We start from the raw sequence: 15,095 nt of genomic DNA on the forward strand, positions 1-15,095 counted from the left end.
ACCCCGGTAATTCCTGCTCTTGGGCCAGGCTAAGCCTGGCAGGCAGCGAGGCAGGCAGGGCACGTCGGCCCCGCCGAGAGGAACCGGGCACCTCACGGGGGCAGGTGGGAGAGCTCGGCAGCTCCGGGCTCGGTGCCCCCGAGGGGGCCGGGACGGAGGGGCGGTCCCGCGGCTCACCTTGTGCTCCAGGACGCTGATGTAGCCCTCCAGGAGGCCGGCCCCGACGGGCAGAGCCGGGTGGCGCTGGCCGCGTTCGGGCGGGCGGCTGGGCACCGCCGCCACCTGCTGCTGCCGCCGCCGCGGCTCCGGGTGGCCCCCGCCGATGCCGATGCCGCCGTACATGAGCAACAAGCTGGTGCACATGGTGGTGAGCGCCAGGCAGACGGCCAGCCCGTGGCGCTGCGGGGGGCAGAGAGAGAGCCGGCTCAGCGGGCTCCCCCCGCCGCGGGGCCCGGCGGGGCGCGCCGCTTCCCCGCCGGCGCACCCGCAAGTTTCACCCGCCGCACACCCGGCAGAAGTGCGAGGAGAGAACTGGGGAAGCCCCTCCGTCCTCCTCCTGTCCCCTCGCCAGCCCGCTCCCGTGGCTCCCTCCTTCTCCCCCAGCCCTGCTTCCTCGCCTCTTCTCCCCTCCGTGCGCCCGGCTACCCGGCATCTCTCATTCCCGTGCCGCCGTCCCCTTTGGGCATCTCATCCGTGCATTTTAACGAGTGTTGGGGACTGTAGCGCTTCCCCCCGCCCAGATACCTCCAGCCTCGTCCTTTAAGCAGATCGGTTTTCTGTACGCTCCTTAAAACGCACACACACACAAAACCCCCAAACCACGAGCAACACGAATAAAAGAAAGCAGGCGGAAAGTTCTTGGTCGCCGCCACCAAGGTTCGGTCGCCTTCGCGCGATGCCGGAGAGCCGCGGGGAGGCAGCCCGGCGAAGGCTGGAGCGTGTGCAGGGTGCCCGGGGCAGCTCCGCTCCGCGCCGCTCCCCCGCTCTCCTCCCCGCCGCCGGAGCCGGGATGAGCCGTGCCAACAATGCACTTACCATCAGGGTCTTCATTTTGTGCGCCTCCCGGCCGCCAGTCCTCCCGCTCCCCGCTAGGCTCGGCATGGCGGGGAAGCCGCAGACATGGCTCGGCCAGGGAAGCGCCGCCGTGGCGGGGATTAGGGGGGAATTACACTCGGCCGGACCCTCGGAGCCTGCCAGAGCCGGGTCCTCGGCTGCCCCGCCTGCCTCCGCCTCCGCCTCCGCCTCCTGCTGCCGGCGCAGCGGCGACTTCAGGGCAGGTGGAAGTTAACTTCTGCCTCCGCTCGGGGCTGCTCCGCTGCCGAGCCCGCGGCGCGGAGGGGGCGGCGGCGGCGGGATCGCCGCGGGCACCGGGCGGGCACCGGGCGGGCACCGGGCGGGCACCGGGCGGGCACCGGGCGGGCACCGGGCGGGCACCGGGCGGGCACCGGGCGGGCGGCGCCCCGAGCGAGCAGGAGCAGCGGCTGGAGCTCCTTCCTTCCTTCCTTCTCTCCCTCCCTCTGCTCAGGCCTCTGTCCTGCTTGTGGTAGCGGGGCACGACCTTCACGTTACATTATTTGTATTTTTCCCTAGCGGAAAATTTCTCGTTCTCCCACCGCTACCTGGCTTTCCTGGAGGTGGCAGCGATCAGGCAATACTTTAAATTCACGTTAGTAAAAAAAATCGACGCCCTCAACTCCTTGTGCGGTGCTGACAATGCCCCCTCACACAGTCTTGCCTAAGCTCTAACAACCGGTTTCAAACCCTTTTGACAGAAGCTTTCTTCATCTTATAAATGAAATCTCACAGACTTGCTCCCCATGCCATCTCTCTGGTTTCTGAAGGCGGACATTTTCCCACTCTCACAAGCAGACTTTTAAAGTTTTTTATTCTTTCTTTGTGTTAATAGTGTACAGTTCAGTTGTGAAAAGTTTATCAGATCCCAGATTACAAATATCTTTTGCTGTGGGAATCCCACGTTTATAAATGGTGCCTCTTCTACACAAGCCATTTTTAGGGTTGATCTCTACGAAGTTACTAGACTGACTGCATTAAAAAAAATCTATCTCCTAATCATGAGATTATTTCACTTGAAACTACTCATCGAAATAGTAGCTGTAATATATGGCTTCACATCTAACCTACAGCTATGTGGTATTAAAAATTATATTAAGGAGAAAACTATCAACAGAGTAACTCAACCATGGTCACAATAGCACGTTTCTCAAGGCTGGAAGTGTCATTGAAATCAATTTTTTATCTTTGTTAATTCATTGGAGGACTAACAGGGAAACAAATATACCATCTCTAGCATGGGCACAGCATGCTGCAATTAGTGCCTTTTAAGAGAGGAAAAAGAAAGATGAAGGTGTGGTTCACCAGCGGATAACGCAGTAAACACAGCTTTATCACTCCACGGAAGACACCAGTTACACACCCGCTGTTTATGCGGTTTGTAGGGTTGGTTTCAACAGCACCAGTTGTTCAGACAAACAGAGCAATGTAAGAACCTTATCAGGTCTTGGTAATTCTTTATTATGTCGTTGCAGTTGACACTCAAATTAGTGAAACAAAGGGCCAACTTGATGAATCATTAAAGCAAATTATCTGTGGCTTTCCAAGGCTTCCTATAAGAAACTACAGAAGGCAGCTCATGCATTTCACAGTGCTGTTTCTCAACTACCAGCAAGCAGGTTGCTGGTGACTGACCTTTCTGAATCTTTCATATATATTTTGCAGTGCCAAAGTGAAGCATCATTTTTATGATTTAGGCTCCTGGCTGTATGTTAGACATCTGTTACACAGTATGTCTGACCAAATTCATTAAACTTATGGGTTTTGGTAGAATAGGCTGATTTAAAAATCTACTGATAAAGGAGACAAACTAAATTTTCTAATTTAATGGTTGACTTGAATAATGTCCAGCTTTCTGCTTGTCAAATATTTAATTAGATTGCCATTTTGGTCATAGACTGTATTCTTGGCAGTCAAATGCTCACTGAAACAAATACAGTAGTGTAATGTAAATCCTATGGAGGTTTTTGTGTAAGCACAGGAACTTTAAAAATCATCTGGAAAACAGCCCAGCTATTCAATTTAATTTTAAATTCCTATGAACTAATATGAACTAGCTATCTGGAGGTTTGGGGGTTTTAACACTATTGGAATCTGCATACATGTAAATATGAATCTGTATACCCAATAGACAGATTTGCAAGGAGAAGAGCATAGGCTGCACTTAAGAGCACTTAATCAACTTGGAAATGAGTCAATACAGAAAACTTCTTAAAGTCCATTTGACTTTTGCTTCAACCAATTTATTTTCTATATGCAAGGGATAATGAACAACCCATGCATTTCTATTCCTCCTTAGAGCTGGAGGTAAAGACAGATTAAAACACAAACAGCTGTTTTCCCTAGCCCTGGAGAAAAAGGGGCAGAGTGGTAGTAGGGCTTTCCAACCAAATCTGACTGAGGAGAGCTTTTCGTCTGCATGGAATGGTCTGGGTTGTCTCCTCTTCAAACCTACCCTTCCCGTTTTCATCTTTCTAGTAGCTACAGGCTGACAAAATAGCCATATGGAATAAAAATCTGCTTGTGGCAGCTCCAGGAAGACCTAAGATGCTAATGACAACATAAAAATCCATGCAGAGTGAGAAATCTGTGAAAGAAGTAGTGGTGCAGAGAGAGAGAAACCTCTAAAAACTGACAATGGACTTGGAGCAACAGAGTTCTTTCACTGATTCCTAAATAAAACCGCTCAAATGGCAAGTTCCCCTGAGATGTCTGGATGTATGAAATAACTACCTTTTTGTAATGCATTTTAGCCCAGTTTGTCTTTCAGAGATTTCCTTAGATAGATATAAAATAACCCTTTGAAGCTATGGCTGATTTCTCATGAAGTTCCTAAAGAGATTATATGGCATAATTTACACCTTACTATAATGCACAGTTATAAACATACTTTCCACATGGTGGTCGGCCTGCAATGAGTACTCAAGCGGAGGAGCCTCCATGCCAGTGCACCTCAGCAACTGGTAGTGGAAATATTCAGTGGAATTTGGGATGAGGGAAATGGTGGGTGTTTCTGTGGGTGATCCAGATGTTGTTTTCCCTAAGTGCATTGTCTACCACCTGTGTGATCTTGCTGTGCCTGTCTCCTTTCCACCATGGCCAGAGGCAGTGTTTGCACATGCAGTCAGTAGACAGAATGCCTCTAAACTGGAAGCTGCAGCTACCCTTCAGCCTTGGCACCTCCTCAGAACAAAAGCCCAGACAGTCTTAAGTGTTTAATTATTGGCAGTGTGGTTCTTTTGCTGGGAAAAAAATATATTTTAGAGAACTGATTTAGATCTGTGCCTAATTTTAAAGAGAATAAGAAAAAGGGAGGTTTTGTTTATCTACTACCCTTCACAAAAGAGGCAGAAGAAAAGGGATCTGGTGTGATATAAGTAGTTAAACTCTAGGTGAGTTCTGCATGTCACTCTGCAGGAGTGCTGAAAGCACTTAAATACATTCCCATCACACTATGTGTATGAAGGTGTTTTTCAGAAAAATATTGGTGATAGAAGTGCTTAAAATAGATTGGAGGGGTGGGGTTAACTGTATCGGGACCACTTTGATATCCTTATGCCTTTGAAATGCAGAATGAGTTACTAAGATTTGATAGGCAGGAAACATGAGAAAATATTTGTAAAATATTTAAAATTAATCTAAAAGTGACTCTTGGTCAGTTGCATCATTCTGTCATTTCCATTATATTCTGTGATCTGTGAAGCCCTGGATCTGTCTCCAGGAGCTGGACCTCTTGGCTCTACTGAAATAAACTCCTACAGCCATTTTATCCATCTCTGCTTGCTGGGGCAAGGAGCTCACTTGGAAGTTCAAAGCTCCCACTTCTGCAGCCTCGTGAGGTTGGAGCTTAAACCATGATCACCAGCATAGAACAGAACAGAACAGTGCTTGTCCTGGGCCTGCAGCCAGTGACATTTGGGAGGATGGCTGGGAGTGCCACATTTCAGAGGAAAGAAGGGAGACTTTTTTGACTGACTACCTTGAAAAGCAAGACTAAAGGTGCTAAGGAGGTTGGAATATGATGAGAATTTGTGTGGATTAATGGACAGCAGGGCAGTCAAAAATATATATAAAATGAAATACATTACACTGATATCACCTCCATGTGTTGTTTTATTATTTATGTGTATATGAAATTTTAACCTCTTTTTCCTGAGAAAAAGGGCTGCATTTTTGCCTTGCAACACAACCAATGGAAAACATTCAGCAGCCAGCAAAGTAATGAGCCTACACTATAGATTTTTCAAACTGCCCAGTGACTCATGAAATGCTTCTCAAAACTCGAAATATGCATTGAGAATTGGTCAAAAAAGGTAGAAACAATATTATAGATCAGTCAATACTGCCTCTCCTTTATGAAAGCAGGCTGCCTTTGAACTTCTGACAGAAGCAAACAGTGATAGATGCATAAAGAAATGAAATATTGCATGGAAATGGAAGTGCAAATGAAAACAGGAGGGGGAAATAGTGAGATAAGATCTGCTGAATCTGCTGGTTTTTCCCTTCTTATTTCTTAGTTTCCTCCCCAATATAAAAAAAGGTGCTGGATGTTTCAGAAATAATGTCTAGCTCAACTGAACTGACTCCTCTGCTTTAAAACCACACATGAAACACTGTTCTTCGTTCTAATCACTTTTTTGGAGAAGTTAAACAAGACACATCCTGGAATATACAGTGCACTCAAAATTACTCATCTAAAGTCAGAAACTTTGAAGATTAAGAAATTAGCAGAGAAGGCTTGAGATGGAGTTCACCAAATGCCACTTGTGGGAGCAAAACAGGCATGACCAGGAGCTCCTTCATGGCATTTTGTTTTACCATTCACTACCAAAACAAGAGAAGGAAGTCATATATCCTGTGTGTAAACAAAGCACAGATTTAACACATGGACAAAAGCAACTGAGGACATCATTACTATGATTTGGTGAGAGATTGGATAAATTTAAATGTGGGGTATCTTTGCTGTAATATATGAGATCTTAAGAGGATCCTGAAGGGCTCAGTTTTCAGTCTACATATGTTTGTTCCTTTGGAAAGAAAAACTACACCAACAGGAAGTCAAAGTGTTAAACACAACAGAATTTCTAAACTTTAAAAAAAACCAAGCAAATATCAGACGTGAAGCATCAGAGAAAAAAGGAAGCAAAGAAGGATAAGTGCTCATTATGGATTGGTTTGCAGTTATGTATTATTAGAAAGTCGATAGAAAAGTCTCCTGCTATTTCTAACACAAACACAAACATTGCTTATGATGACAGGCTGAGCAAAAACTGTGGCAGCCAGGGGATGCACTGGTATCCAACTGAAAAGGCACAATCATAGAATCAAGTGAAGTCCTTCAGTCACCAAGCTATAGAGATCTTATGGTGGTAATAGCTACTGTTCTTATCTACATGTTTAGGGGAATCATCTTTACTATTCACATATCACTATATATGCATATGTGTTAATGCAGAGCAATAATGCTAATGTACAGTAGCTGTCAGTGACTTCTGTCATAGCTCAGCAATTTCATGCCTGAATCATGTGTGCTCCTGAAATTATATAGTGGCCACCTTTGCAAAGTACAAATTTCTTCTGTTTACCCAACACACTCCAGAGACAGATACATAAATAAAGTCCTGGGGGGCTCACTGTAGTGCTGAGAGGTCTTGAATACTCTTGTTTCCCAAGAAGCTGACAGAGATGGAAGGAGGATCTCTGCATTCAAGTGAGCTCCCTGTTGTTTCTGGCTGTTTGCAGAGCCAGATGGGGACAGACCTCTGCTACCAGACCCCAGAGATCTCGGCTGGGGGTGCAGTCATTTGAAAGGTATGGTGACAGTGGCCATGTTTATGTAGCTTCCTTGGTTAATTGCAATTGCACATGGAATCTAAACCTACCAGAGAGTACAGAGTACAGCAGCTATAAAATTATTTCCTATGTCCAAATCAGGTCCTGCAAACCACCCTAGTCAACTCTTCTAGCCAGGATAAATGTGTATTGTAGGAACTAACCTGGGAGAGTTTCTTCACTGCAAGAGATACCTAACTGGATGCTTGAAACCAGCTGCTGAAACAGATGGATTGTTTTCCTTTACGATGTGCTGTGTCCTTGTTTAAACATTTCTGCCATATTATTGATATTTGTCATTCTTAAACAAATACAGAAAACAAGCCTTCTCTGTTCCATACAGGATAGATATCTTGGATGTCTACTGGCATCCTCAAATCATGGATTATAGCAAATCCATGGCTACATACACTCATTTTTCTTTCTAACACTTCAGGGCAGAGGACCAAATTCAGCTCAGCTGCAGAGCTGGATCCAACATTTCCTGCAGCAGCTGTACAGTCCTTTCTTTGAATTGCTAATAATACATGTTATCACATTCTCTAGCCTTTATCATCTCCACCTGCCTCATGGTTTTTATTCAAGTGACAGGACCTCAAAAAATCATGTACTTTTCCCAATCATGACATATATTTTATTCAATGTGATGATTATATCTCTATCCTCTCCCATAAACTACAGGGCCAGGAACATACTAACTAGAGTTTTGCCCCAGTAATTTTACTGCCATCTGATTATTTCCTTGGTGGGAACAAGGAAACCCTTGGTGAATTTGAGGCATTTGGCCTCAAACACTCATATTTATCTATTTACTTAATTTTCCCTTTTTTTTAATGGTTTATTTGAGTTTAAATGGGATTAATTTGACGCCTTTCCCTTTACAATAGTTTTGCATGGTATCTAATTTTATTTGTTACCAAAAGCCCCCAAATTCCATAAGGTTCATTCAGTTTTGTATGTGCTTGGTACTCGAAACGTGAAGCTGAGCTCTGTAGAGCATGTGCTGTTTCTGTCCTGACTTCAAATAAATGAGGCCTTAGGCCATTTATGGTTTAGACCATAAATTCAGATGTCAAAGGAACAGGTGGCAATGTGACACAAGCTGTTCTTGCTCATTGTATGAGCTTCCTCTGCTCAGTGTCCTACCGCTTCATCTCTGTCACAATCCTGAGTCACTCTCCAGCAGTGGCTCCTCCACTTTGGCGGGTTCAGTTTCTGTCCATTGATAAATGAGATCTTCTCTGCTTCTAAGCTATATCAGCCTGGAAAATGCAGAGCTTGGAATGTGAAAGCACGTCTCTTCTGGCACATTAACTCAGGCACAGAACCACATCACTGACTAAAGCCTTCTGGGATGAAGCTGGCTCACATCACCCAGTCTGGAGCCTGTGCAGAGGAGCTCAGGTCCATCTGCACACCAGCTCCAGCTCACGAGCAGTCTGCTGTGTTGAAGGACTGTGGGATGTGGTTCAAGAACTTGTAAACAGGAAAGAAGAACCAAAGCTTAGCAAAAAAGTGAATAAATGGGCATGATATATTAGTATGAAATAATGTAGTACTTCTGGGTTTGTTTGGTCACTGCTTTTGGAGATTTTTTGGTATATATTTTAATATCCTGCTAGTAAGCAAACATTGACAGTGTTTCCTCCTAAGTGAGGAGAGAAGGAATTATGTACCAGTGTTATTTGTAGAGATGGCTCAATCATTTTAATCAAACTGACTTCGTAAATTTCTTTGGATCCTCAAAATTTTTTCCTAAGCACTATTCATATTCAAGGGTTGTCTACACACTAACTAGCCCTCACAAAATCTATGTGGCTTTGTCTCTATTTCCAGAAGACTGTTGTGTAATGAGGGTAAGGAATGTTGCTCACTCAACTCCGAGTTGTCACCTTAGAACTGTGAATATTCAGTATCTTGGGTATTGAAATCCACAAAGCCTAAAGTTAGGCACTGAAAATTAGAAGACTGTTTTGGGAACTTGAACTTTCTTGACTCCTAAAACCCAAGAATTCTTATTTCTCTTATTCCCAAGAATTGCTGCAATAGCAATCTCTCCCATCTCAGCTTGAAAGAAGTTTCAAACAGAATGGGGTGGGAAGTGACCGCACACAAATACTGGCTTAGAATATTACTTGACTTTGATTCTGCACATTTCTAGCTACCATAAGTTATGAAGCCCCACAGACTTTCCTGAATTACAATTAGCAGTTATCAAAAGCTGATGAGACACATGAGAGACTAATGTGCATTGGAAAAAAACCTGTTTTCCTCACTCTCACCAGAAGACAAAGACAGGCTATACAAAGGCTCATTTCATGAGAAGCTGAGCCAGCCTCTATTAGCAAATGTTTTAAGCATATGGTCCAACTCTGGTTTGCAGTTTCCTTCCCTCAGCCCTTTTTGCTTTGTATCGCCTGTCTAGACAGCAAGGCACAAGGGCCTACAAGAAACCATGAACCAGGAGCCATGATCACTGCAGTGCTTCCAAATTACCTGTACTAATTGTTCCAACATTACACATACAACTAACACCCATTCTCAAATCCCCCCATCCTCATCTTCAACTAAAACCACTTGTGTTCTTTTCTTTCCTTTTTATTTTTTCCAACTTTTCTTGGTCCAGCCATTGAGCAGCTGGACTAGGTCCTCCCTGGCTACTCTTCCCCACCATCTGCTCCACCACGTATGTACCAAATCTATTCCATACAGAGCTCCATGATGTAATTGGCTAATGACTGGTCTGCTTGGCAAGCTGCTTTTCAACAGAGCACTGGGTGATTGCTAGCAGAGCTCCTTGTCTGTACCTATATTATTACAGCATGTCTTTCTGATTAATTAGAAATGCAGTACTGTAAGTTTTAGTTTCACAGTCTAGATATTATTAACTAACATGCAGAAGAAAGACTGCTCTCTTCACAGCTTTACATATTTGAAGGGTGAGAGAGGAGGGCGGAAAGAGTATATACAGCAAATGCAGAAACAGTGCAAGGTGAGAAGCACTTTGAAGGGTGTGTCAGGGATAAACAATGTCTTAGCATCACAGACAGTCCAGAAGTCAATCAAAATGTTATGAAAATCTTAAGTCTGATCTGTACAGATTCACTCAGACAAACAGAAAAGAAATCTGTGGGGTCTAAAGCTGCCCATGGCTGCTGACATTTCAAGCCAGCTAATCAGGATTTAGAAGTTGAAGATGGTATACAGAAAGTATGGTATGCAATGGATGCTCCTTGATCATGCCTAATGTAACTGAAATAACATTTCTGAATCTTAATAAAGAAGTGGTGTAAAGGGAAATAACATCTTTGCTTCCCTCTGCCTGGAGCACAAGATACGTGAAAAGGGAGGCTATTTATTCAAATCTGTGTGATTAAAATATATTCCTAAACTCAAATCTAAGTATTTCTGTATAAAGATGTGACTGATCAGCATGCTGGGCTGTCTTGAAAATACAGCTCTGGATCTAAGCTGGATCTTTGCCTTATCTTTTATCTCACCCAAAGCTGCTTAGTCTTTGTGTACACGTGGCCTGACCTATCACTTTTATAGTTTATTGCTACTGAATTGTTCATAAATCTTGTAATCATTAGACAAGGTTAGCCTTCACATTTCAAAAGGGGAACTTTTTTTTTTTTTTTTGCCAGCTGATGTTGGCTGGTTTTTTTTCATCTTTGTAATACTACATTATGCAAACCAGGTGCTGACCAGCAGATACTTCCCTGACTGCAGGGTGCTGATTCTGGCAACATTGAAACAGACTGAAACATATACCAATATAGGTTACATTGATCCATTTTATTCCTAAATGCAGGTATTAACAAATTGGCAAAGTTATTGGCCAATTGACTCAAAGTATAAGCATTAAAATAATTCATCCTGAACAATGCGTGGTTTTATTTTATGTTTAGTACAGTGGGCTCACCTGCACGAATTTGCTGTGCTTGTTTAATATCCTCTTTAAGATGAAAAATGATGCCAGTCCTGTGGTAATAGCATCTTTTGACGCTGAGAAAGCATTTCACTGGATTGAATGACAGTTTCTCTTTACTATGATGGAAATTTTAAAATTTGCTGTAAATGTATTGCATCAGTTACACCGTTCTGAGCAAGGATGCATACTAATGTCACAATACTATCTCAATTTTGACTTTCGAGGGAGACTAGTCAAGGGTGCCCACTGTCAGTGCTGTTTTTGCTAAGAGAAGCAAACCAGTCTTCAAAATATTGGGGAGATTGGGTGGCAACTTTAAAGTAGATTGCATTAGAGCTGAGAGGCATTTTAACTGCCCTTAAAATGGTGTCCCATTTTGTTATACATCAGTAACCCTTGAAAGACTCTAAAACAGAGTGGGCCCTGAAATCAGCATTGGCTAACTGCCATTTGTTCTTGCTCATCTTTGCCTTTCAGTAACATAGTAAACTGAGGAATCCTGAAGGAAAACCAATCTAAAATGCTTAAATACTAATCTTCCATTCTCATACCATAAAGAATGTAGGCACTTTTTGAAAATTAGTTACTCTTATTCTCTGAAGTTATTTGTATTTATGTACTTGTTGCAGGTTCAAATACATAGTCATCTAAATTAAATACACATCCAGTCAAACATTTAGGAATAAGGCCCTCTAGTTGCAAAAACTGAGTTTTCAGTAAGTGCTTAGAAGTTAAATACAAAATCAGTAAATAAAATTCAACAAATGTAAATTGAAAGGCAAAATGAACTAATTCTGATGAGTTAATATAATTCCCTTATGGAATGCTGGTTTCCATACTATAATTAATTTTAAACACTAAACCAGTATGTCTGGGTTTTGATAATTATAAAAATGCATTCATCCATGTCCTTGAAAATTATTAATATTTATCATAAGAAATATCCTGTAGACATTAAGAATCAAGGGAGACAGTGTTTTCAGCAAATTCTTAAACAGCTTTACTAAAACAATAATGGAGTTTTAAATACTTGTGAGTCCTAACCAGAGAGACATATAGGGCTAAATCTCAAAGTCTCCTCCCTAACATCTACCTCATAAATCACTCAGGCAGAACTTGCACTGAATCTCAGATTCAAAGATTTCAGGACTAACTGTCCCTCGTGCTCACTTCATTCCTGTTCCACTCCAGGGAGCCAAGAGTATCAAGTGTTCTAAAGGGAAGAGGCCACAATGATTTTATAAAAAGATTATGGAAGACCCTATAGTTCTCTTTCCTTGCCAGTGATAAGGAAATTGCATCATGACACTTTTGAGTAACTTCTCTGACATTTCAGCAACACTGATTATCTGTATTTCTGTTCATGGATATTTTAAGCCTCTCAGCACATTTGGACCTAAAGCTTCACTTGTAAGGACTCAAACTCCTCATCAGTAGCAATAAGATGCTTCCCTTAAGTCAGCAGGAGTCAGTGGGGGGTTTGCTTGCATAGAAGCTGCTGGATCGGATGCCTGCAATCTAGTTACATGTTGGCTAACAGGTTATGATAAACCTGAAAAGCAGAAACTGGAACCAAATATGAGTTAAAGCATTTTGTAGTTTCAAAAAAAATAGGTTCCATTTTAGTTTCTTTTCCATTAAAAAACAAAAACAAAAACCCAACAAAAAACCAAGCCGACATATCTCACTAATTACTGAAATGAAATTTGACCAGAATGTGCTTTCCTTCAAAATATACCCCAATCCAAAGTCAGGAAATAGCAATTTCCAGGAACAGATGATTCTAACACACACACTAACATATGTGTGTACATCTATCTATGTATACATATGTGATTATAGATCTCAAAACTTCCTTGGTTGATAGGTTAGGTCTTAAACTTTAGATAATTTGTTTGAGAGAGAAAGCAGAAACTCACCCACAGCAGCAAGGATTACAATAGCAATGATCAATAAAACCCACAGTCCCCTTCCAAAATTATAGGCAAATATCAGTTTACATTTTCATGATTTGCTGTGAAACAACTGTCATCTCCACAGATTAGGCAAGGGAGCTGATTGTTTGTTGGAATGTTAGGAAATCTTTACAACATTTTGTGGCTAATTTCTGCAACAGTCTGAAGGAGCTGGGTTTTCAGAAGGTACCCTGAGTTTTTATTTTTTGATTTTGCTGAAGCTCAGCAGCTGAGCTCTGTTTGTGATGGGGGCTGTGAAAACACAGAGGACCAGAGGAGACAGAGGAAGGTAAGAAAAGGTGTGTATTCCATGTCCTATCTCTACTCAATAACTAAAGGAGGTGGGAGCACAGAGATGTCACTACAGGCAGATGTGCATCCCTCTCTGTGCACTGGTGAGGAAGCAACCTGTGCTCCCACAAAGCAAATTAACTTACTGCTCTTTCATCTACCAATGGACAGGCTCCAATCAGCAAGTTAGATAACATGGTAAATATAGGCTGACAAAAGAAACAATGAGATTTACACTAATCTAGAAATATTGAAGCTATACAGGATAACCACTGTGGTGCAAAACAAATGCAACAGCTGATGATGTTTTAAGGATAAGAACTTCTTACCTCTGAAAGTGAAGTTTTTACTGGTTTGCCCCTCGCTTTGACATTTCTAATTTTGTTCACCTTGCTGACCACCAAGAGAGGAGTGAAAAGAGTTGGAGTGTGTGATTGTAGGGTGCTATTTTTTATGTCAGCATTCTTCATTATTGAGTTGGCTGTTTATGCTGCTGGTGTGTAATGTTGTGAAGCAGATGAGCTGGTAAAGTATGAAGGGTATTCTATAACCTTTGCTGTACTTTGAATTACTGCACAGTAACTTAAAATTCTGAAAGGCTGCTCTGAGAAAAATCAAAATACAATAAGATAAACTCCATTAGGAACTGATGCACTAGGGTTGTTGTTGGAGGAGGGCAAAATGGTCTAATTAATAGCTATTGCATTAAACTCATGCTGCAGTTGCAATAATGACACTGATAATATTGATGGCATTGAAGATAGAGTTTAGTTTAGAATGGAAATGAGCAGAGTATTCATCTTGAACTGCATATTGCTGTAGGCAGTGGAAGGCCTCAGAGCTTCTTTGTTTTGTTGTTCCGCTGTTCAGCTGTTTTTCTTTGATAGTGCAGCTCCAAGCTATTAATATATATATTTACTCAGGACAGAGCTTGTTCATTTCACTGAAGCCCCACAGCTGACATTTGGCTGTACTGAAGAACAAGCATTTATTGTATTTCATTCCTGCTGTTGGTTTTTCAGGGACAGCTACATGTAGGTGGGGAGTTCTCTAAGGGGTTCCCCCAACTCCTTTATAATTTTTATAAAACATTTCTCTCTCTTATTTGGCCTGTGAAAGCTATTAGCAGCAGGGAATGCCAACTCCTGCATCCTGAGATAAGGTTTCATTCTCATCAGTATTTGGTCTCCATTCAGACTCCTGTTGATAAGTTCTTCCTTTGCCTTTACTGATCTATCTGTTTGGCTTATGTTATTGTTCAGAAATAAACACAACACAGTCTTCCAGTAACCAAGCTGATTTATGTAGGTAGATGAGCTCTTCATCAAATGTCAGGGTCAGTAAAGCTCCTGCCCACTCAGATATTAATGCCCACTGTCTCAAAAACACCATTTATTAATATGAAATGTCAAATCCCAGAACTGAAACAAAAATGACTGAATAGGACCAAAACCTAGTAAGCAATCCAGAGCTTGGAATATATCTTGGGAGTTCATCACAATAACTGACACCCAAAAGCACTTTGATTCCCAATGGGTCATGCCATACAACTAAGATCAAGACAGCCCTGTGATCAAAAGAAAAGAGACAAATTTGTCTATGCTGGATAAAAACCTTTTCTGTACCATTGAATTTGGTGGCAAAATTATTCTTGCCAAAGAAAGATTAATTTCTTTGTCTTTATCCAGACTTCATTCACCTGTCATGTAAACTTCAAGGTTGCAAGTGCTATCCCAGGTGGTGCAGTTTGCAACCAAGCATCCTAGGAGTTTACTCAGGTAAAAAAAACTCTCAAATACCCAGCTGGACAAGTTTGCCACACAGAGAGTGTGCCAGGCCTCCAGATACACTGTACAAAACAGCTAGAGCATCCATTTAGCCAGACATGTGCAGACTCAACTAATTAAAGGATAGTCCTCTGGTGAAGAACTGGGATAAAACCTCTGAACTTCTCACTTTGGAACAACAAGAAATTGGCATCCACTTTAAATACCTCCCTGACTTCAGGAATG

General features: G+C 42.4%; 1 protein-coding gene across 1 annotated transcript in view; it reads right to left on the reverse strand.

Annotated features, from left to right (window-relative positions):
* The window catches only part of ST6GALNAC5 (ST6 N-acetylgalactosaminide alpha-2,6-sialyltransferase 5), a 66,618-nt gene extending 65,318 nt beyond the window's left edge, over positions 1 to 1,300 (reverse strand). Inside the window, exons 1-2 of the mRNA XM_058029756.1 lie at positions 1,036 to 1,300; positions 178 to 399 (exon numbers count right to left, since the gene is read on the reverse strand). Coding sequence (XP_057885739.1) covers positions 178 to 399; positions 1,036 to 1,101 — 288 coding nt within the window. The 5' untranslated portion in view covers positions 1,102 to 1,300. The remainder of the gene's footprint in view (positions 1 to 177; positions 400 to 1,035) is intronic.
* Between the last annotated feature and the right edge of the window lie 13,795 nt (positions 1,301 to 15,095).

The sequence above is a fragment of the Melospiza georgiana genome, chromosome 9 (genome assembly GCF_028018845.1).
Source record: "Melospiza georgiana isolate bMelGeo1 chromosome 9, bMelGeo1.pri, whole genome shotgun sequence".
In the NCBI taxonomy this organism is placed as follows: Eukaryota; Metazoa; Chordata; class Aves; order Passeriformes; family Passerellidae; genus Melospiza; species Melospiza georgiana.